Consider the following 23,435-nt stretch of genomic DNA (forward strand, 5'->3'; position numbering starts at 1 on the left):
GCCTGTTTCAACCTGTAGACTCAGTTTGCTGTTCTTAGCTGAAAAGACCTGGCACCTAGCATGGTCTTCTGCTGCTGTGGACCATCTGTTGATGCTGTTTTGCATACCTTTGGTGCAATGAGTTATTTGAGTTACCATTACCTCTCACAACAACAAGCCCGCTTTCTCTTTCTCTGACCATTCTCCGTTAAGCTTGGAGATGGTTATGTGGGAAAGTCCCAGCAGTTTCTGGAATACTCAGTTGGTGGCTGTCTGGTACCAACAACTGCGGTACATTCAAAGTCACCTTTCTTCCTCATTCTGATGCTCTGTTTGAACTTCAGCAGGTTATCTTGCACGTTTATGTGTCTAAATCCACTGAACTGCTGCAGTGTGATTGCCTAATTAGATAATTGTGTTAAGGAATTTAGCAGGTGAACAGGTGTGGCTGCCAAGAGGCCCAGTGAATGCACATATCACAACTGTGCACTTATAATACATCCTGCTGTGTGTCAGCCCCATTCCATATCTACAAATTAGAGAATATACAAACATGTTGCTACTTTAGAAATATTAGATACTTTGTTTTGATGTATGCATTTCATATGTCTAACAGCTCTCATACCAGTGTTTACTTACTATTTGACCATTTTCCTTCATAAGAAAAATGAGACAGCTACTCCCCTTTTACTACTCCTATGAATGGAAGGAATAATGCATAAAAATATTAACATTTACTATCAGATTCAATGGGAACGTGCTGAAACATACATCTGCTTTTATTTAAAAAAACATACAATCACAGTTAGTGGAATAAATGTACATATAATGCAACTTTGTAATATATATATACAATTAATTTTGTTTAGTTAGTTACTGTTCTTACTGTCTTGGAGCAACTGTGACCATGGAGATGCAGAGTAACAGACGTCACCGTTTATTAATGGTCAAAGTAGCTTCACTATTTTTTTCCTTCGTATAGGTGACCCATATACAACACATTTAACTTTCATATGCATAACAAACTCAAATTCACTCGTCTTTTCATAATTCACAGTGCTTTGAACACAAAAAAATTCCCTTGTTCCATTCTCACCTGTAAGGCTTTCACAAGTCCATCTGGATTTTTAACCAAGCTCAAAGTCACGACTGGTCACATGCTTTTTGCTTGACTCATGTTACAAATATAAGACGGGTAAGTGCTGCTCAGCAGGTTTGTCCACCAGGTTGAGAATGCTGCTTTACTTCCCCGTGTTGTCCACTCCAGTCTGTCAGACTGACTTTAATATGTCCCAAAAAACCTGTCACATGAAAATCCACCGTAACAGTCATGACCATTCAGCCAGCTTTACATCAATCAACAAGACAGTCACAAGTCTAGTAACAGCAGTACAAACCGAATACTGTAAATTCACAAATTAAAGAACGAACAGTGTCTGAGATAAAGCGGTACAATAGGAGCCCGGGTCAAAGATGGCGTGAATGTAAGGCTAATACCTGATACATGAATATACGTTCAATCTAACGTCATTAAAATGTATACCGGTATTTCCACAGAACTGATTAACTACTTTGTTATACACAGTTTATTTCTAAAGGAATGCTTTCACTTTTCAAAAAAATTAACCTAATTTTATTTTTAAGCTGAGCACTAAAAGACCCCTCTTGTTTTTATCACAGTTACTTCAACACAGAAAAGAGTATGATAGTTGTTTAGTCCCAAATGCGCTCAGTAAGGTAAAGTCAGTACTTTCACTGAAATGCACATTTGACTGAATTAACAGGTAACAGCACCATGACAAGCTAATAGAGGTGAGAAAGCATGGGGTCTAATAATGCAAATTGAAAATTTTCAGCATTTTGTAATCCGATGACGTTTTCTACGTCATCATGACATAAACTTATGCCTTGTATAACACAGTCAGTCTAGTACAAAGTCCATAAAAAATATGCTGCAATGACTTCTTTTTACTCCTTTGAATGTTCCACTCAGGAAGAAATGATCATTAATAAAGGCAGGTTATTAAATGACAAGGGAGAAAGCATCCAGGTTCCATGTGGTATCAAAACAGTACATAGTGGATCAGCAGTCATTGGCCATTCACCACATTTTTTGTATTGAGAGGCTCACTGTGAGCGGTCCTGAGATCCTTCAGCTGGACGGACTATGGAGACAAAAGCAGGCACAAAACTGGATTAGAGATGCAGTAAATGCAGCAATGGAAAACATATACATATAGATCTGGATCTGGGTAAGTATTATTACAATTTTCAGACTTATTCAAAAGTACAAGCTGATATTTGCAATTCAGAGACAGGAAGGCATTTAGTTGTGTTGACACATTCACATGCGCTAAAAAAAGTGCTCAGAAGTTTAGTGTTTCTAGGAAATGCCATTATTTTGAAAGATCTCAACACATATCTGGGCAGGAATGCAGAGGCATATTTTCAGAACTAATCTGTATTCCAGTGAAGGATTGCGTTACTCAATAATATTTCTACTTAATTTTAGCTTGTTTAAAGTGTAACTGATCATTAGACTAACCCTCAAATAAGCCTCTTCAACTTCTTCTTACTCAATGAAATAGAGATATAACGCTTGTTATGAGCTAGCTCTAACCAGACTAGAAATACAAGTGGAGGGTAAGGGTTCACGGGTAACCAAGAGAACAACATCAATATCTCCACTTTGAAGAAACATGCCTCACAAGTTCAGATGAAATGGTACCTGCATGAAAAATGCCCGAGTGTCAATGGTAAACATGTGTTTCTTGGCCTTTCTTGGATTCTGGCCTTCGAAGCAGAGTTGGCAGAAAAGCCACATCAATTAAAAGGAACCGCTTGAGACGCACAAATGTACACAATGTGCAGATGAAGACTGTAAAAATAGCTTGTTTCAGGGCTGTTGTGAGTGTTTTATATATGTTGAGAAAAGAAAAAAAAAGGAAAAGAAAATCTACCCATTTTTCTTTGCTAATCCAATTCATGGCTGCAAGTGCCATGGGAGGTAGACCCTGGATAGGTTGCAGGACCAATACAGAAAGACAGATAACCATTCATGTTCACATTTACACGTGCAGCCAATTTATAAAAGCCAATTGTCCTTGCATGCATGTTTTTGCACTGTGGGAGGAAGCTGGAGTATGTGGAGAGCAACCACGTAGGGACCGTGAGAACATGCACGGATTTAACACCCAGGACTGTCTAGTGCTAACCAGCCAATGCAACCTGTAAGCTGCGGACAATAACCTAAAATACAGCTGTGATCTATGCAAAAACTTTGCACCTAATTGGATCAATAAAAAGGGTTAGGTGACCCCCCGCCACCGCCACCACCCCTTCAAGTGTTAGTGTCTTACTGTTCCTATTAAAACTTTGCACAAATGCTGTATGAGAAAACAGGATATTGGTTTACCTTGGTATCATTCTGTCTACCCTGCAGCACCTGTGCAGCTCTGGCAACATTTGCTTTCTGAAAGCAGAGCACTTTCTGGAAGCTCTCTTTGAAGTTTTTGGAGAGGAAAGCATAAAGAAACGGGTTGGCACAGGAGTTGACGTAGGTGAGGATGACCACGGAAAAGTAGATGTCCATACTGTGCTCAGGGATGATATGAATCAGGTTGACAATGTTGGTGGTGTAAAAGGGAAGCCAACAAAATACAAAGACCAGCACGATGATGACCACCATGCGTGTCACCTTGCGCTCGGATTTGCGCCGCTTAGTCAGGCCTGCACGTTCACGTGCTGACCTCACCTGAAAAGGAAAATTAAAAGAAAGTTTTAATGAGAGCGTGAGAGCAGAATCTCAGCAGAATAACAAAAAAATATATTAGCTAAGTCACAGGGTGCTTTTATTTGTCACTTTACCTTAATGACAATGAAGAGGTAGCAGAGGCAGACAACAATCAGAGGACCAAAGAAGCTCAGGATAGAGGTGTAGAGGATGAAGACAGCAGACCACACATCATGTGGTTCAGGCCAGCTCATGTTGCAGGTCTTAAAGTCCTCCTGTACACTTGAGAAGATGATGACTGGCAGAACAATCAGGAATGACACAACCCAGACTATGCAACTAGTTATCTTCGCCAACCTTGGTTTCCGCCATTTAACACTGCGAACAGGATAAACCACGAAAAGGAAGCGATCGATGCTCATCAGTGTCAGGGAAAAGGTGGATGCAAACTGGCTCATAGCATCAGCAGTCATGCTGATCTTGCAGACAGCTTCTCCAAATGGCCAATAGGAAAGCACGCTGTTGGTCCCTATGAAGGGAATCCCCAGAATGTAGAGTTCATCCGCCACAGCTAAGTTCAGGATGTAAATGTTAGTTGCTGTGTTCATTTTTGCATAGCGGGCCATCACGTAGATGGCCAGTGTGTTACCCAGAAAACCCACGATGAAGACGATGGTGTGGATGATGACAATGACCTTGTTAAACGGTAGCAGCATGGTGGTGTTTGAGAAACTGTCCGCAGTAAAGTTGTAAGTGGAAGAGATGCTGACATTCTCAAATATCCCACTGTAGTCCTCCATCTTCAAGGAGGTAGAGCTGATGTCCACTGGAGTTATGCTAGAAAAAGTCACAAAAGAGAAAAAGACAGAGTTGTACAATTATTATACCACAAACCTAAATCACCCCGTAAATGTTTTCACTGCTGCAAATGCATTTGCAGTGCTGTTAACAATCTGTGTGCTTTCTATGAGGTTGTTATCTGGATAGAGAGTTCAGAAGTCTGCATACATGACAGTCACTCTCTAGCCATAAATGTACCAGAATATTATTAATGCTACTTGCACACTGGTGCACACTGACACGGTAGTGAGTAAAGTTCTGTTTGTGCACCTCTGCTGCTGCAGTGCATATATGAAAAGAGCTATAGTTTATTATATTGTGGAGGATTTACTATTCTGTAGGTTTCTGCTTTAGGAACTCTATTTTTGCTGCCCTTTGGATCACAGAGAATCAGCAACATATGGGGAGAGCACCGATTTCTTCATATTTACCAGGAGAAACTCTCCAGTGAATACTCTGAGTGAGAGAGAGAGTAAAGAAAATGCCTCCCAAGGCTCTTGAGTTCACTTCTTCTCACATATGCTCACTGCTGCAATCAAAACAGTTGCCACTTCACCAGAACAGGCAGCCGTGATCATCATTTTATGTGTTTGTGGCCAGCACAAGCATTACGTATTTGATTACATTCGCCTTTTATATTAAAGAAAAAGGACATGATAATCTATATTGCATTTTCACAGATCTAGGAGGATTCTTCCCTTTGGTTTAACCCCCCCCCCCCCCCCCAACCTTTAAGTGAGATTTTTTAATGTATATTTGTTTGAGGCGCTAAACTAAACCAAAACGATGTAATTCAAATGAGAGATATTTTCAAAAGCTGGTACAGATGCAAAGCTCAAAGCAAAACTGCAGACTAACTTCAGCTGAACCAATTCATCAGACATAAAGAGAGTAAAAAGTGGCAAAAACAATCAACTTTCTTCTCCTATTTACAGCTTCTACCTTTTTTTATGTTGTTGTTGCTGTTAAAAACACCCCAAAACCTTCAAACTGGTATTCTGTTTCATGTTGGCATCTCAAAGTTGCCCCCAGGCGCCATAAACGTGTCACACGATGTAAAACAACAAAGAGTAATGATGGCAACGACCAAAGCAGCCAGCATTCTAATAGTTAATAATCCGCGCACTTGTAGTAACTGCTCCTTCGGTAGCTCACTTAAATAATCTTATAACTGCCTGTTGTCGGGCGTTCCCAGCTGAAGCTGTGAAAATTTGTTGCACAAATAAATAGTGTGACGTAAATATTAACTGAAACACGCTGAAAAACAAAGGAGTGACGCGCAGCCCGCAGTATAATGTTGAGAAAACAAAATATGTCCAGCCCCTGAGCCTTCAGGCTGCTTTAAGCTTGCCATTTTTGTTTTCCACCATAGCCCCCAGTTAAGGGAGACAGTTTAACCGTTCATATTCATATTCAATAAACGAAATCAACTAAACTACTACTTTCATAAATAAAACTTTAAGGCTTCTTGAACATTTTTCTAAGCATGACAACGTATTTTTGCCCACTTTTGGTAAATATTAGTTAAACTATTAAAATACCTCTTCGAATATTCTTTAAACTCAGTCTAAGTTAACATGTAATTCATGTCCAAGCATTTGCTTCCACCAACCTGTGCGCTCCCGTGCGCCTCTCCACGACCCAGCGCGTCTTAGGCACTCATGCGCTTTTGGAAACGCCAACGCTCCTTTCACAATTTCTTTTAAACAGGAAGCATCTCACTTGACTTCTCATTTTGTGCCATCTTCCCGAAGTCTCCGTGGTCCAGTCTCCATAACCAGCCACGCCAAGACTGCTGTTATCTTCGCCTCCCCACGATTTTCCTCAAGCTTCTTCTAGAGAAGAAAACCCAGTGTGCGGAGAGATGCTCTCCTGCAATGATGAGAAGGTCTTGTAGTATCCACGACTCACTGTGAGTGTTAATGTGTGGGGAAACTTCGTCCCGCCTTCGGATGAGGAAGCCCCACCCACGAGGTCAGTTGTTGGTATAAAAGCATGCATTACAGCCCTCCTTTCCTTTAATTTTTTACTGCGACTTTTATTGCCGCCCTTTAGGTTAATGATAACATGACACTTTTACCATTATTGTGAAAATAGTGGAGGGAGATGGAGCAGTGCCAAGCTCCAGCCAGAGGAATAAATTACCTTGATGGTGGCCTTGGGCACCTGAGATATTAGAGCAAAAGGAAAAGGGAAGGAAAGTGGAAGGGAGGGTGAGGGTGCACTTTTGAGGAAGACATTTGATGATAATTGTGTGGGAAAGCTGCCTAATTTCAAGCAATTAGTTTCATGTTGTTGTCATCCAGGTCAGTGCAGCGTTCACACACACACACACACACACACACACACACACACACACACACACACACACACACACACACACACACACACACACACACAAACAAACACACACCACATATGCAGGCAGAGTGCGCTTGCAGAGGCACACTCACACAATGCCCCGCTCATGTCATTAGTGTCATGTCTGTATCAGGCTAAAACACCACACAGGGACATCAGTGACTTCTCACAGTTTGAAAGGTCCAGTTCACTGGTTCAAACCAGATCAACTGTTTATAAGTAAACACTGCCGGACAGGTGTGCACAGAGGCTTGCCCTGAAGGGACAGGTGGTGTGTAGGGGCATTTAGGATACCAGGATAATGATAAGGCTCATTTATACTAAGCTCTCACCAATGCAGGCTCATGGGTTCAAATTTTATACAGCCAACGTTTTTGTTTTTGTTTAGTTTTTCCAGAACTAAAGAGCTTCACAAATGCTTTTTACTTTATAGAAAACTAAACAAATGAAAAGTTGCTAAACTGGTCTGTAACTATTAACAGCAGGACTATTAAAGAGGAGCTCAAATACAGTTTAGATGTCTAAACTGTGGCTCCAGCCAAAATCTGGTGCAGTGAAGGTTAGAATAAAGTCAGCATACCAGACATTTCTAAACTTCTCCTCAGAGACTGCATTAGCTGCTAGAAGAAAACACCTGGATCTTTCATCCAGCTGCATTGTTCTTACTGAGGGATGCAGATTTATTCTGTCTTTTTGTCAAAGGAACGCTCTTTGCATTCCTTCTGTTCTTTATAAAACTGTGTAATAACTCTTCTTTCTGTTACAGGTGAACACGTAAGATTACACACACGTATTTCCGCATCATATGCAGACCAAATTTAATGCTAACCAAATAATCACACTATCATTTGAACTATGGCAAACTGTTGTCATGTATTGAAACAAACCAAATTAACCCAGTTTACTATATGTTAAACTTTGACTCTCTCCTTCAAGGTCAATAGATTTGAAGGTCAAAATTATTATGATGTCATACAGAGCTGTTATAAACTGTGTTTCTTACTGCCATATTTTGTATTGACAACATGTAAGCATGTAGAGAATGATATCTAGAGATTCTAAATATCACATTATAGGAGACATGATGTCACGTTTGACCTCTGACCTTCCAACATCTGTCATGCTATTCTTATATGTCACTACACTACAAACTTCTTAGTGTATGTTTAAAGAGCACACATACACACAATACAGTACTACTGCTCAAAGAGTGAGCTGCCTTGGCAGTGGTTTGCACTCTCGTAGTGCTTCCTTTTTCATTTCATTTAATTTAATTTAGTTTTTCTGTATTATACATGTCATTTACTCATGAAAGCATCTTTTTTCCCTTCATTAAACGATGAATGATCTATGAATTAGGGTTGATCTGATATCCTCGTGTTGGTGTTGTTCCCAGATCATCATACTAAATGTTGTTCCAGGATCAACATTGCAAGTGACCAATCAGAATGTTGTGACGTCATACTCTTGCGACTTCGGGAAAAAACGGCGTAAAACAAAAAACTGTACTAAAGCTGCGTGAAACCGCCTCTGTCCGCCGATCAACGGACCCTGACCCTGACCCTAACCGTAACCCTTTAATAAACGGTAAGCAGAATTGATATTGTCCTTGCAACATTGGAATTTCATAAATGCACGAATGGCTTGGCGCGCAAAAGAATAACGTCACAACAATGTGATTGGTCACTTGCAATGTTGAACCTGGAACAACATTTTCATGATGGTCTGGGAACAACACCAACACGAGGATATCAGATCATCCATGAATAAGCCTGCATTAGAAACATGAGAAAGCATTTTCTTTCATGAGTAAATTCACGGTCCAATAACGGCTTCATGTAGAAAATATAAAAATGTTGAAATGCAGTTGGAAGTGAAGCATAACGGTTTCCTTTCTTCTTGATCTCTGCCTTTCTTTTCTCATACGAGTCACTGTGGCTTACAGCGGTTGTCATGCCCCCTGCCTTTCTATATCAAGCCTTCTCTCTGTGGGCACTGAGATGATATCAGAGCGGTGTCTGTCACTGACTTTGTCTGGCCGACGGCAAAAAGCTGGCAGAGATCGATGAGAGAACTACTTCTAGGTAAATGGAGCGATACTTATGTGCTTGGAACTGGAGGAGCTCTTGACCCAGCTAAATCAATACTGAACCTCTGGTTATAAAGAGGAGACAGAGGGGATGAGTGAAAGAAAGAGGAAGACAGAAGAGAGAGATTAATCAGATGATGTCCAAAGTGGGGATTGTGTGTCTATGTGTTGACAGATCTATGTGTTTAACTCCCTCTAAAATCACCTTGGCAGAGCTAAAAACAGCTAAAATTCACAGAATCTGAAGTGAGCTAGCTATTTAGAGTGATCTTCTTGACATACAGCACCCAGGGGTAAGAGTTTTGTTTATTATCTTGTGATCTGATTACATCACAGTGCAGTCATGTCATAAGCTTTTATGCAAGTTTAATTAAATTGTATTATAGAAACTGGCCTGTGCCTAGTGGTAGGAGACACGACAATCTTGATCCAACAAAAAAAGCCTGCATTTATTTACTTTCTGCTTCAACTTAAAAGTGATTTAAGAGTGATCACCAGGCCACCTGTGCGCATTTACTTTTGTTACAACGAAGGCAAATAATGAGGCTGTTTGCTTCTACACAGACTTCAAATGGAGCCGATGGCTGTGGTGACCTTAACGTGCACGGTGTTAGCATGTGGGGACAAGCATCGTGCTAAAAGCTAACAAGGTTTACCTGGATTCAAGCAACCCCTTTGTCAAATGTGTGCCAAGATGAGAGTTTTAACAAACATTTTATAATTTGGCACGTTCCCTGCTAGTTTAAAACCACCCGCAAGGCTAAAGTATCTCGCTAATGTGAAAAGCTGCAGTATTTGCAGTTATTACGGCACTTCCTGGACTTTACACTTCAATGAGGCAGTTCCTGATTTAAACAGATTTAGTGTAATTCAATGAAATGCCGAAGCTGTTTGTTATTGAAATATATATATATATATTCAAAAAATATCTGAAAGGAGAAGTATTACACAACAGAGGAACAATTTGATTCAATTATTTTCTTTTATAAGACAGTGCTTAATGGCTCAGGGTGTTTGTGGAGTAACAGCTTCCCCTAGTGGGATTTCAATATTATTCTAATAACCATGCACACTTTTTTTTAAGGCCATCAGATATCAGTCATTCATAAAGGCCTTTTCTTTTAATAAAATACTTCAACATATCTATGCAGAGATGGGTTCATCCACTCATCCAATTTATTAACAACTTTTCTACTGCAGGGTCATGGTTTGAAAGTGATCAGTGATTAAAAAGATAAAGACAGTTTAGTTAAATTATAATTTTTTTGACAAAACTGATGCATTTTTATGTTATACAATCAAAAGTACACCATCACTCTGAGGATTTATTACATGTTTTTGTCTGTATTTGCATGTCACATCACTGACAAAAAACAAGTTCATAAATCATTTGACATAAAGACAGAGTTAAGTTAAAGTAACTTTACCTTGAACTTAACTCAAGTTATGGCCTATTCAGTGTTATTTATACCTCGCCAAATCACAACAGCAGTCGCCTCAAGATGCTTTATATTGTAAGGTTGACCCTACAATAATACATACAGAGAAAAACCCAACAATCATATAGAATAGAATATAATTCAACTTTATTGTCATTGCACATGTCACAAGTACAAGGCAATGAAATGCAGTTTGCATCCATCCAGAAAGTGCTTTAGCAACAATATAGATATATTACAAAATATATATTAACAATAATTTAGATATATAGATATATTACAAAAATGGGTCTATTATTGTTACAATGTACATGGTATGAAGGTATATTATGAATATGCTATAACTATAAGTATGTACAGGCTGTAGTGAGTGTTCAAGCTATGTACAAGATATAAATGTGAAACTATAGAGAAATATGAAATATGAACTATACAAGTTATAAACAGTTGTAGGACTATAATTATTGTATTGTATAGAATGATTGTCTATACAGCATTGACAGTAGTGCAGTTTAGATCAGTGAGATATGTGGATAATTTCTACAGTGGTTATATAAAGTGCTAGTGGTTGTGAGTGGTGGTTCAGGCCATGTTATTATTGTGTGTATGAGGGTACAGTTGGCCATTTGTTTGTTTTTGCTCAAGTGTGTGTGTGTTCAGTTATTGGTGGTTGTTGGTGTGTGTATGTTCAGTCCATGAGTTTAATGTGGGTCCAATGTCAGGAAGCAGAGTGACCTCCTATGAGCAAGGACTTTGGTGAAAGTAGGAAGGAAAAACTCCCTTTTAACAGGAAGATACCTGCAGCAGAACCAGGCTCAGGGAGGGGCGGCCATCTCTCACAACCGGTTGGGGTGAGGGGAGGAAGACAGGATAACATTGTCTCTGTCCACGGTGCAGTGGGTTAGTAATAAAGTAGTTTTATATATGATATGAGCCAGAGCTGAAGTTTTGGGGAAGTTTGAATATTTTATGATCAAAGATCAGACCTGTTTTACTACTACTACTACCAGTTTAAGCACTAAAATTTACTACTGGTTTCACTTATTAAAATAAACATCTTCCATGAAGTGGACAGTGTAGTGATATTTATTAAATTCTGTAGCTCATAACATCACCTTCTTCCACTGCTTGTCAACCACTCAGGCGTCAAACCCTATATTTTTTCGAGCCTTTACAAATCGCATAGTTTGAGAGGATCTGAACACAGGTCCATGTTCCCTTTCTCATTATGCTAATAATAGCAGTGCTTAATATTCCTTCTAACAAAAGCCCCTTTATACTTTACCCTGAAGGGCAAATTAGAGGAGTTAATTAGGAAAGACTGAAAGGCTAGATTGTATTATCAAAATAAGCCAGTTTGACAATGATAATTATAACTTGTCGGGACACTAGTTTTGGATGCAACAACCAATTTCTAAAACGAGACATGTCACTAAGCATTTAGGCATCGTTTGGCTTTTACTGGAGAGACAGTGTCAGCCTGCATTCATCTTTCCCCCTGGAGAATTGAAGGATCTACACAAAAAGGAAGCAGCTCAGAATAACCTCTGCAGAGAGGTGTGTATGTAAGAGAGAAATATTAAATGAATGAATAAGCCATGGCTAAACTGAACTGACTCAAGTTGTTTAACAAAATACACGAGTCTGTGTTCCCCGACATTTTAAAGACCTGCACAGAAGTGTCTCCAAATCTGCTTTAAAAAGAAGTAAATGACTTGCATTTGGTTTTTCTTTTATATAGAGATTGTTTTTTGTACACTTTAGTTGTGGTATTTGATTTACAGTCACCTGCCTTTAATTTGATGTACACATTAATTTGTTGTTTATCAAAAATATCTAATCAGCCAATCACATGGCAGCAAATCGGTACATTTAGAAATGCAGATGTGGTCAAGAAAGCCTTTCAAACTGAGCATCAGAATGGGGAAGAAAGGTGATTTAAGTGACTTTGAGTTTGATGTCCTGGGACTTTCTACACAACCATCTCTTGAGTTTGCTGAGAAGTCTGAAAAAGAGGAAATATCCAATGAGCTGCATTTCACTGCGCAAAAAGGCCAAATTGATGCCAGAGGTCAAAGCAGAATGGGCAAACTGCTCTGAGCTCATAGGAAGGCAACAATAAGTTAAAAATCTAGTTGTATGCAGACGAGCAACTGTGAAGCATATAGGCTACAGCAGCAGAAGACCACACAAGGTGCCACACCTCGAAGGTAAGGGGTTTCATGTTGGTACAACCAACATGAGCCATCCCATGTTGCACCTATAATTCAGGTTGTTGTTGTTGGTGTAGTATAGAGGATATTAGCGCACTCTGGGCCATTTAGTACCAGTTGCAGATTGTTTAAATGCCACAAATACCTGAGTATTATTGCTGATCATGTAGATCAGCATTCCAAGCCCTTTTGGGATGTGGTGGTGTGATTTTTATTATGTATGTACAGCTGACAAATCTGCAGCAACTATGTGATCCTGTCATGCTGGTATGGCAGCTTGTTGAATATGACATGTGTTGTAAAGGTACAAGCTGAAAGCACAACTAATAAAGCAGCAGGTGGGTGTAGTTATTATTCTCATGTTTCAGTCTTATTAAAGCTCTATGTTTTTGTGATTTCAAAAGTGCTGCAGAAATAGTATTTCTTTTATATTTTGTGATAATTATTAAGGAGGTAAACAATGATGTCTGAATTTAACTGTATAAATGAAGCAGCTTTGAAAGCAAGTTAAAGGGAACAATTGAGGTTGCGCCCGTGGAAAGGTTTTGCTTTTCAGTGTTTGATGAATGTACTGCAGGTTGGTATGAAAATGAAAGGAAAGGAGCATGTGTCCCCTCTAACAAAACCCTTTAAAAAGCAGAGTCAGTTGACGTTAAGATGAGTAATTCCCAACAATAAAATTCAGTCGTACTATCCACATGTTATCATTAGCAAACGTTCAGGCTGACTTTCTGCTTTGACTCTGGGGTGGTCTGCACGTTCATCCCTTTCCTCTCCAGGACAGGAAGCCTCTCATCTGCTGCTCTGATGGTCTTTCCTTTCTCTTTCCTGTCAGATGCACCTACCTCTGGCGCTTCTTACCTCTTTTTTCAAGGACCTCTTTTGAAACACAGATTACCGTGTTTTTTTTCACATCTAGTTGGGAACATAATTCAATAAATCACATAACAATTCGGTCTAGAAAGTTCAGCATGGGGACAAATGAATTTCTGTGCTATTTTCTGAACAACACTGTGACGGCCGCATAGCAGTGATTGATCTGAATATTGCTCGGTGATGATGTGACGAAGAATATGCCTCACGCGAACACATACACACACACGGGTTTACACAAATCTGCCACAATCAAATCTACCAGCTGGGCCATGTTACTTGCACACGAATAACTGGGTTAGCATAATTTTATTGCTGACATGCTGACATAGAGTAGGCCTGGATTTTTTGCTTAAAATTAATGTACGGCCTAAACCCTGTGCGTAGATTAGTTTTCTCTGTGGCTGTACCAGTGCCTGTATTTATCACATACCATTTGGTTTGTGATGTGTGGTTCAGATTGTTCTGCCTTGTTAGTCCCAGAATGAAATATTCTTGCAATAGCATGCCCTACGAGATTAGCTGGACATACAGGTCACCAGTTGCATTAAACATACATGCTGTGTTAACTCACACTGCTGACTTTCAGCCTTCTTTCACAGCCAGAATCCCTGATTTTGAACAGTCACATGCACGCTGACGGACGATCAGTCGACCTCTATCTCAAGCTGAATATACTCATCAAGCCTCCAGATGTTTTTTTTTTTTTAATCTGACTTTTTAAAACGTGTCTCCTCAGTGCTGATAAACAGAGAACATTTCTTGTGTTGTGTAGTTGGATTTTGGCTGTGCATGTGGTAAAATGACTGCATTTTGAATCTGCAGCTGCAGTCTCTTTGGACACATGAGACAAAACAAATGAAGAAAGGAAAAAAAAAAACCTGCATGAAGATACAGCAACTGCTTTTTTTAAGCATCAAATATGTGCCTTGAGTAGTCTTCAGTTCAGTTCAATATTTTGAAATTTAAATATAATAATTTAATGCAGCTTCCATTCAGTTCACTTCGGTTGTATTTATTCATTTAGTTCTAATTCACAAAACACTGACTTTATAATGTGAGACCAGGAACAAGAAACACACTTTAGGTGTTGGTGACAAATGTATTCATCAACAGCCAAAACTCCTTAGTAACAACTTAATGAAGCTGACAAATACAACAATAAAAATGTTGCAAGAACTGTGTAGAATATTTATTATACCTTAGTAAACATGTGGGATTTAAAGTGTTATTAAGCAGGGATGTATCCAGAAGGTTGGCATGGGATGGCACCAATCTGTCCTGAAAAATGATTAGCCCTCCCAGGCCCCGACTCCTCCCTGACTGTGTGGTTGCTTTAGGGTGTTGTGAGTTGTGGGGCAAAATGATTGCCAAAATCTCAGTCAGGAAAAATCCTCCAGTGATTTCTTTGATTACAAACTATTCTGCACTGACAGTTTGAATGGAAGCGACAGACCTGTGTACAAACACTGCCCAGTTACTCTCTGAGGAGGAGGAGGAGGAGGAGAGAAACTATAAAAAGCTAACTTGAAACTGGAAAAGTTGCACATTTTGAAACATGTTGCATAAACTACAGGCAAGAATGGCAGTCTACTAACAACCACACCAATCTCTCTGAGGTTTTTGGTGCACCACCTTCTTTGCAACTAATTTGATCCAGAAACCACAGCCAACCAATCAGGGGTGAATGCACTTGGTTCCCTAGCAACAAGCAAATGGAGCACAAACCTACCTCAGTAGCTCCAACATTAAAGAGATATATACACACCAAAAATCAATAATTATGATTCAATAATTTAATTTATATGATTCTGAGTGAGTATTTTTTATGTGTTCACTGTGCACTCTGCACACTATAAGGCTTCTTAAACTGAATCTGTTTGTTTCATTTTTCAAAATAATAATTCAGCTTAAGATTGTGTTAAACTCTTTTGCATTATGTTTTCTATGGTAGTTTTGTACTTTAATAATTGAACAGTTGCTTTATGTTATCAACAATGCTTTGTTCTCTTCCGTATTACTTTAGTATTCCAACTAAAAGTTAGAACTAGTTAATGATTACCACTAACTCTGCTGGTATTTAATGAGCAAACACACAGGGAGAAAGCGTTGGTTGATTTAACCACACTAAATGTAACACCTCTTTACATAGATGCTTTGAATAGTAAATACAGTCACAAAATACATTTTACTGCAACTCCTTTTAATAAGGAAGGCACATTTTGGATGTGTTGTACAGTGTACTTTTTCATACCTCTTTTCCCCCCTGAAGTGGAAGAAACTCGTGAACTGTTGATCGTGAGTTGTCCATTCGGTAATCTAAATCAAAGCACACCTTACAGAATCCAATTTACTGTCACGTCTGGCATATATAGACGATTTACTTAAATGTGGTCTTTCCTTCTGACAGACTGACATGAGAAGAAAAGCTAAATTTCCATGCTTCACTTACTCTATTTGACCCAAGCTCACTCACACAGATTGGTATACCGGGAAGCACAATACTTTTGGGATTACATGTAAGATCTGGATGAAGCTGTTTTAAAAGAATTAACTGAGGTCCTACTTTTTGCTTCCTAGCTTTCCAGGCCTGCCCAGCACATCTCCAAAGAAGAAAGAAAGGGGGGAAAAAAAGAAAGAAAACACCTTCCAACAAATCCAACTTCATTTTCTTTTTTGGCTTTCCCACGTATCCCACCAAGGTCTGGAAATTTCTTGCCGTCTCACTGCTGTCTCTGCTTCATCTCCGCCTTTAGAAAAAAAAAAAAGTCCCTGTATTTCTCTCATTTCTTCCAGCCCCATCTCAGTGACAGGTCTGTTTGCCTTTCAGTGTTTATATTTTCCTGTTTGTGCTGCACACTAAGGATTTTGGTTTTATTATATATTTATCTGCAACACTGGCTTGACATTTAGGGAACAAAATGTGGTCTTTATTATATAATTCAGGTGACCACACCCGAATAGCAGAAAGTCTGGGAACATGGAAACAGTTGTTATTAACTGGATCTAAAAGATGAACATACATGTCAATGTCACGCATTGGTTTGTAGATTACTATTGTTGAAACTAGGACACGTTCATTTTTAGGTAGTTCAGCACAAACAAAATGATACTAGACTTTTGCTTTCACTTTTCAATGCAGGATACTTGGTTCTACATGAAGGTAGCAATATCGACCTTCACCTTCGAAGGAGATACCGTTATCTAAATGTCGATCTGACTGTACTGGCATTTATATTGGCCAGTAAATGAAAATTAAAAAGTAACCAAGGGACTGGAGAAGCACTCATGCAGCACGAGTCTTCATGCCGAGAAGTTTGACCAGCAGAGGGCATTCAGTAACTTTCTTGTTGGCAACAGGAAAGTTGCCACAAACACAACAACCAGCTGACTGGCCAGAATGTAAACAAGTATATAAACTACAAACAGCAAATGTGCAGTTATTGGCTGAAATCTGTTTACATTTATATCATCCAATGTTGGATATCAGACTTTTTAAATCAGCAGATATCGGTATCGGCCTAAACAAATAACATATCAGTCAGGCTTTACGCTAATACTCAAGAGTGCATCAATAACATTTTGCTCTTGGCCTTCATTTTTTTTTTGAAAAATAACCACCGTGTTTATTATACAGCGAAATGTCAACTGTCAAACTCTTCCTTTCATCAGAAAGTTGTGACACCGTCAAGTAAAAAGATGAATGTGAACACACCCACCTTTATTTGGCATATAATTTGACTACACGACGCAGCAGAGCTATAGATGACCTCAACATTATTACCTGTACTGTTCGATCACCTCAGGATCCAAAGTTCCCCTCAGATATTTGTTTTGTTTTTAGATCTTACGACAGTGATACCACAGATCTAATCATTAACTGAGTATGTTTTGGTACTTTACATTTCTTTTATGCAGTTATTTAAGACAGCACTTTAGATTATAATAGACTATGTTGGATTCGTTATTTGGTCAGCAGCTGTATAACACAAGTTTATAAAAAATTGAAACACTTTTATAACCTTGTTCTATTAAGAGTGATGCAAACACAGAGCATGTTTTGTTTCATATTAGTCTTCACGATTCATGATGCAGAACACAAGACGTATCGAGTACACAGCGTCCAGGGTGTAAACAATAAAGTTAAAGATTGTCATGAAGGTGACCACCACCAGCTTATCCCAGGGACAGAAGTGACCACAGTTAGGGGGTCTTTGTTTGTTCTTAGAGAAACTGTAGAGTGGCCAGATCACCATAGCTGTCGTGTACATCACTGCTGCCAAAATGTTATAGACAATCACCACCATGTCGAAGGAGATCGGCAAGTAGGAGGTCAGCTGTGCGAGGGTGAGCAGGATTATGATGATGGAAAAGATAAAACACAAGGAATACACAGCCACACACCACTGGAGTCCTGAATTACCAGTGTACTGGCCTTGATCCAGGGATACAAAGATGAGACAGGCAATGAAGGTCTCCAGCATCTTCATTATCCCCGGCAGCGTGGAGAGGAACCCGCTGGTTTCCCCACGAGGATAAAGGCGTGTTAAGACCACCTCACCTGCATATGTGGCGAAACAAACCCAGGAGACCACGGAGGCACCGATAGCACGGTGGCAGGTTTTGCAAGTGAAAAAAGTGGGGTAGATGATGGAGACGATCAGGCACATGAGGCTCGCAAGCATTGCAAAAGCGGTAGTGAAGTCATCCCAGGCGAAAGGTACTTTGCTGTTGACGGTGGTGAACTCCAGGATGACAATCAGAAACGTGAAGAAGAAGCAGAAGCACCAAGTGAACATGCACCACGCCCAGTAGGAAGATGAATTAGCTCCTGCCGCTCCCGCCAGGCTAAAACACATGCAAGTGAGGATAGCTGCCATTATTCGCATGATCCCCACTGGCTGGGTAAGGGATCGGACATCTACATTCACCATGTCTGGACAGGATGAGTGTCTTTGACCTTAAAAAAAAAAGTATTCTTTGGTTTTCCAAGTCAGTTTACTGTACTCAGTGTACAGCAAGCCTTTGACTTTGAAACCAGCTTAAATGATAGCAGCTAAAGATGTCCATGAAGGCAAAGACCAGAGCAGGTGTGTTCTTTGAAACAGAAACGCAAGTGGTGGTGCACATTCACTCAGAGCATCCTGGGCTTATCTGAGCTGTTTATGACCCCTGTTTCACGCCATTGATTGGATACTCATGAGCGTTATCATGTTAGCCTCGCAACCCACACTGGACTCTGGTCTTTGGCACAAACCCAGCTCAGTACAGCATAGTGATGGGGTGTAGGTCATATCCTAGAAACAAATGCGTTTTTTTCCTGTAGTTTTGTTGACTTGATTTATTGCTTCTGTGTAGTTAAAAGAGAGCAATTTGGGACACTAAGTTATGTTATTGAGCTTTTAAATTTTAGTGGGTGGCAGTGGTAAAATCCCTGGCTACTATCCTTGGGCAAGGCACTGAAGACACTGACCTGAGTTCCCTCCATGGTGCATCCGTGTGAGTGTTAGCGTGAAAGCTACAAAAGGTGCTATAGAATGAAGAGCTTGTACGAATGTGTGTGAAAAGTTGGATAAATGAGGGTTAGAATAGATAATAAGTACTGTTATATAAGTACTATTCCATTTACACTAACACATTGGACATCATATGATTCATTTCCTTAAACATTCATGGAATATTTAAAATGTAAGAAAACGTTAAACAAACCACAAAACAAAGAAGCAGAGAAAAGTGTACATTTATAAGAATACATTTAAAAGAACACACAATCACTACGGTACTTTAACACACATTAAATCTGCAGATGCAGAATGTGGATGTGACCCATGTGGTCTCTTCCTCTCCAGTTCTTCCATTTTGTAGCTTTTTCCTTTTTTAAAAAACAAAAACAAAATCTCTCATTGCTCACAAAACTACATACTACTACATACAATTGCTTTTCATAGTTGTTCCCATTTTTGTATGCGGGTTGCTGTACATGATGGGTGAAAGGTTACGCTTCAACCATATATGCTAGTGGTTATCAGCTTTATTACTTATACTCTGATAAGCAAACTGGGCTAACCTTGAGCAACTGCTTTTATGGTTCGAATGGTCTGTTAAAAGAAAACTAAAATGGAAAAGTACTTATCCTGTACTCTCCCTTTAAGTAATAGATTTACTAAGGGAAATTTTTATTTTGTGACACTGAGTGAAGGTGTGCTTCATCTTTAAAAACTTTAAAATATTTATAAAAATAATGTTTTATTACTGTTTGGACAAAATCCAAATACAACCAGTTTAAACTGTGCATTTTTCACTGTTTACTGAAAGAATAACCAGAACCATTGTAGACTAATCAAACAGCAAAGTCGTCACTGATTATTGTTCCAGCTGGCTTTAGAGCTTTGGATTGAATAAATAAACCTAAATAAACCTGTTCTGGCAGTAAACGTCCAGTAATTCTTTTCCTGTGTAAACACACATGAGGAGCCGTTCGACAGCTCAGCTCATCATCAGCAGTTAAATCATTAGGACAAAACAAAGCAGCTTCTTTCTTTAACAGCTAAAGACTGCCTTTTAAAAAAACTACAAGAAGAAAAAACTTTCTTAAATCTGCTCTTTTTTTGTTCTCTTTCACTTACTCCATGCCCATAATCAAAAAAAGGGAGTGGAGTTGTTAGCTCAAAACCCATAGCTGTGTGTATTGCAGGATATGCACACTTGGACACACCTTTGCAAACATTCTCAAAGGGGAGTTCATTATTTAACCATGAAACCATGAAAGTGGTATTTATTTAAGATTTACTTATCATACTTTATTACCGAGGTGCTAAAACAACCATATGGGTATGTAGGCTTGTTCAATAACGTTCAGTAACCACAATGACTGGATTTTAGTGTTCTTTATCAGGGTGAGATTTGTAAGAAACTACACTGAATGAGTTTCCTACTCGGTACTTTTACAGGCTCATAAACCTGAATAAAAAAAACCCTGAATCAACCACAGCTACGTTAACGCTTCAAAAAATGCAAAATCGTGTTTAAAAAAAGCTACTCTAATTAATATGAAATCTGCAGTAAAAGAATGACATAAACCATCATAAAAATAACTATCATACAATCAATCAATCAATCAAAGATAAGTTCAAGCTGACTTTTTGCAACCTATGTTCTGCTGACGAAGAAGACGAGCTTAAACGAGTAAACTGTATCCACAATGTAAGCAATGAGGTTCAAGCAGGTCATCACAGTAATGACTATGTAAAAATTATTGCTGCCTAAATTGTTCCTAAAGCTGTAAAATGGCCAAATGACCACAGCTGTGAAGTACATCAGCACTGCCAGCACATTGCACACCGTCAAGACTTTGTCGAAGGGCGCAGGGAAGAGAGACAGCAGGCGGCCGATGGTAAAAATGATGACGAGGAGGGCAAAAATGAAGCAGATGGAGTAGACGGCAACGCACCACTGGAGCCCCGGGAAGATAGAGTAAAAGGTGAAGTCCAAACAGATGAAGATGATGCAGGCCACAAAGGCCTCTAAAACCTTGAGGAGGCCTGGGACTGTGGAAAGGAATCCACTGATCTCACCAGGTTTGGCCCGGGTTAGCCCCACCTCAACGGCGTAGAGGATGAAGGCCAAGCAGGTCGTGACACTGGCACCAATACCTCTGCCGCAGCTAGAGCAGACGAAGAAATATGGATAGATAACAGCTGCTGTGAACATCTGTGTGAAAGAAAGGGTGGAATTTTTTTTTACTCAGAGTTGATTTTGACTGATTTCTTGTGTTTCACTCCGTTTAACTAGTTATAGATTATTGATAAAGCTGCAAAAAAATAAAGCTCTACCATGGGACTTTTAAACTCATCATTTAGGGTGTTGATATGTCTATCTCTAAAAACATAGTTAATCTGCCTCTTATTTTTCATGAAGTAGTTTAATTGTACTTAAAGTAGTTTGAGCCGTATGAAACCTTTAAATTTAAGTTCAGCTTAAAACACTTTTATTTTCTTCAAGTCTCAGTGGCAGTGATCATGAAGAAAGCTGGCTAGTCCTTCATACAACCTGCAGCAATAGCTATAGCAAGAACAGACAAATGACATTAGAGTTTAAAAAATAAAAATCGACACATACCATCAGGGTAGCCAACATGGCAAATGCAGCAGTGAAGTCATCCCAGGAGATGGGCAGCTTTGTATTTAGAGTTGTCAGTTCCAGGAGGAGCACGAGGAAGGTGATGCAGAAGCAGAAACACCAGCTGAACATGCACCAGACCCAGAAGGACAGAGAAGTGTGGCCCAGTGATGCCACCAGGCTGAAGGAGATGCAGGTTAAGACCACTGCCAGTATCCTTAAAATGCCCACCGGTGCTGTGAGTGTCTTGAAGTCCACCGTAACCATGCTGACTGTAAGCCGTTAGACAGATTACAGCTGGATCGATCGTTAATTTAGCACCTCTTCTATTTCTCTCACTTCAAAATTATTATTATGCTATGTAGAAGCTGTTTGGTTTCTGTCTCAGCAGAAATGCTGTCGAATGTAACTGAAGGTATGTGGAAACTGCGGCCGCTCCCTCGTTGCATCCCATCCAAAGCTGCAGAAATGTATGACATTCACATTTGCTTATCACTGTAGAGGGGTTGGTTTATTGACTAAGCTGTTAGGTATAACAGGAAAAACACCTGCTGACACTCTCTATTCACCCTATTGCTCATCCATTACGAATTCTAAATTAGTGGCATGTTCAGGCCTTTACAGCTTAAATCTGTTAATATGTTACAACAAGCTGAGGAAATGGTCCTTAGCAACATGGTATATTGTTTTATCTACAGATGTAAAGTAGGATTATTTCAAAGAAATATGAATTAGTTGCTTTATATTGTGAAAAAAAACTTCTGTTTATCTGAATAATTTAAAAAAAGATCCGAGTTACTATACAAATTATTTAACATTTTAACGTGGACAGTACTTATAGCCTGTGGATGCAGTCAGTGTTCAGTAATGTTGTTCATCGGTTAGTGAAGTCCCAGCTTGAAGCCTCGAGTTTTGCATCGGCATCTAAGGGTTTGGAAACAGAATGTTATGAATGGTCTGTACCAAAATCAGGAACAGAGGGACAGCACACTACAGTACAAAAAACCCACCCCCCCATAACACATGCAAGTCATTATCTAGCAACACTAAACAGGACCATAAGTTACTGAACAAACATCATGCTGCACCAGAAAAAGAACAGCAAGTAGAGACTGAGACCTCTTTCTACAATTGTAAGATAAATAACCCTTTAATGCCAAGTGCCACCCCCCACCACCACCACCTTTTAAAGCAATAAATTGCATTAACTTCTGGATATAGCAAATATAATACAAGTTAAAACTCATATATGCAAATTAAAAAAAGTGGCTAGTCAAGAAAATGTTAATTAAAAGAAAAATAACTTCCTGTCAATTCAAGTTTTACAGGGTTAAAGTTTAGATTGTTTTAATAGGGTTTATGAAGTGAGCTTCAACACAGTCAAACTTATTTCTATTATAAACTAGAGATGGACCGATCCGATATTACATATCGGTATCGGTCCGATACTGACCTAAATTACTGGATCGGATATCGGAGAAAAATAAAAAATGTAATCCGATCCATTAAATATCACGAAAGCACCTCACAAAACTTGCAACACGCCGTAACTCACCTCAGAAAGTTAGCACGTCGGAGCAGTATGCATCACGTGATAGAGCGGCTGTGGCATGCGGGACCTGTCCGTGGTCTGGATAGCATTTGGAGCTTCGCTAGCAACCCGGCATTTCATCTCCGACAAAGTTATCCCCGAGAGAAGTAAAGCAAGTGTGTAAGTCCATCTCTGAATGTTTGTAAAGCATTCCTGCGTTAAGCTTAACAAACGACTGCCTCTTCTTGCTGCTACTTCA

The 23,435-nt window shown here is 39.4% G+C and overlaps 3 protein-coding genes across 4 annotated transcripts; all 3 read right to left on the reverse strand.

The window, feature by feature from the left end:
* Positions 1-740: 740 nt before the first annotated feature.
* LOC113020915 (somatostatin receptor type 5-like) lies at positions 741-6,466 on the reverse strand. 2 transcript variants are annotated; one of them, XM_026165236.2, is made up of 4 exons: positions 6,165-6,466; positions 3,847-4,549; positions 3,395-3,733; positions 741-2,144 (listed from the first exon to the last, which is right to left on the reverse strand). In XM_026165236.2, the coding sequence occupies exons 2-4, from the start codon at positions 4,510-4,512 to the stop codon at positions 2,070-2,072; spliced, it is 1,080 nt and encodes a 359-aa protein (XP_026021021.1). In that variant the 5' UTR covers positions 4,513-4,549; positions 6,165-6,466; the 3' UTR covers positions 741-2,069. The 2 variants fall into 2 exon arrangements, with proteins under 2 accessions (XP_026021021.1, XP_080157041.1); XM_080300915.1 differs by lacking the exon at positions 6,165-6,466 and adding an exon at positions 5,495-5,694.
* Positions 6,467-15,713: 9,247 nt separating this feature from the next.
* LOC113020916 (myeloid-associated differentiation marker homolog) lies at positions 15,714-18,771 on the reverse strand. The gene has a single exon (XM_026165237.2). It carries the CDS (start codon positions 18,459-18,461, stop codon positions 17,598-17,600), a length of 864 nt encoding a protein of 287 aa, XP_026021022.2. The 5' UTR covers positions 18,462-18,771; the 3' UTR covers positions 15,714-17,597.
* Positions 18,772-20,395: 1,624 nt separating this feature from the next.
* LOC113020917 (myeloid-associated differentiation marker) lies at positions 20,396-22,073 on the reverse strand. Its single transcript, XM_026165238.2, has 2 exons — positions 21,646-22,073; positions 20,396-21,237 (listed from the first exon to the last, which is right to left on the reverse strand). The coding sequence occupies exons 1-2, from the start codon at positions 21,910-21,912 to the stop codon at positions 20,677-20,679; spliced, it is 828 nt and encodes a 275-aa protein (XP_026021023.2). The 5' UTR covers positions 21,913-22,073; the 3' UTR covers positions 20,396-20,676.
* Positions 22,074-23,435: the final 1,362 nt, after the last annotated feature.

Source organism: Astatotilapia calliptera, chromosome 4, assembly GCF_964374335.1.
Source record: "Astatotilapia calliptera chromosome 4, fAstCal68.1, whole genome shotgun sequence".
Classification (NCBI taxonomy): domain Eukaryota; kingdom Metazoa; phylum Chordata; class Actinopteri; order Cichliformes; family Cichlidae; genus Astatotilapia; species Astatotilapia calliptera.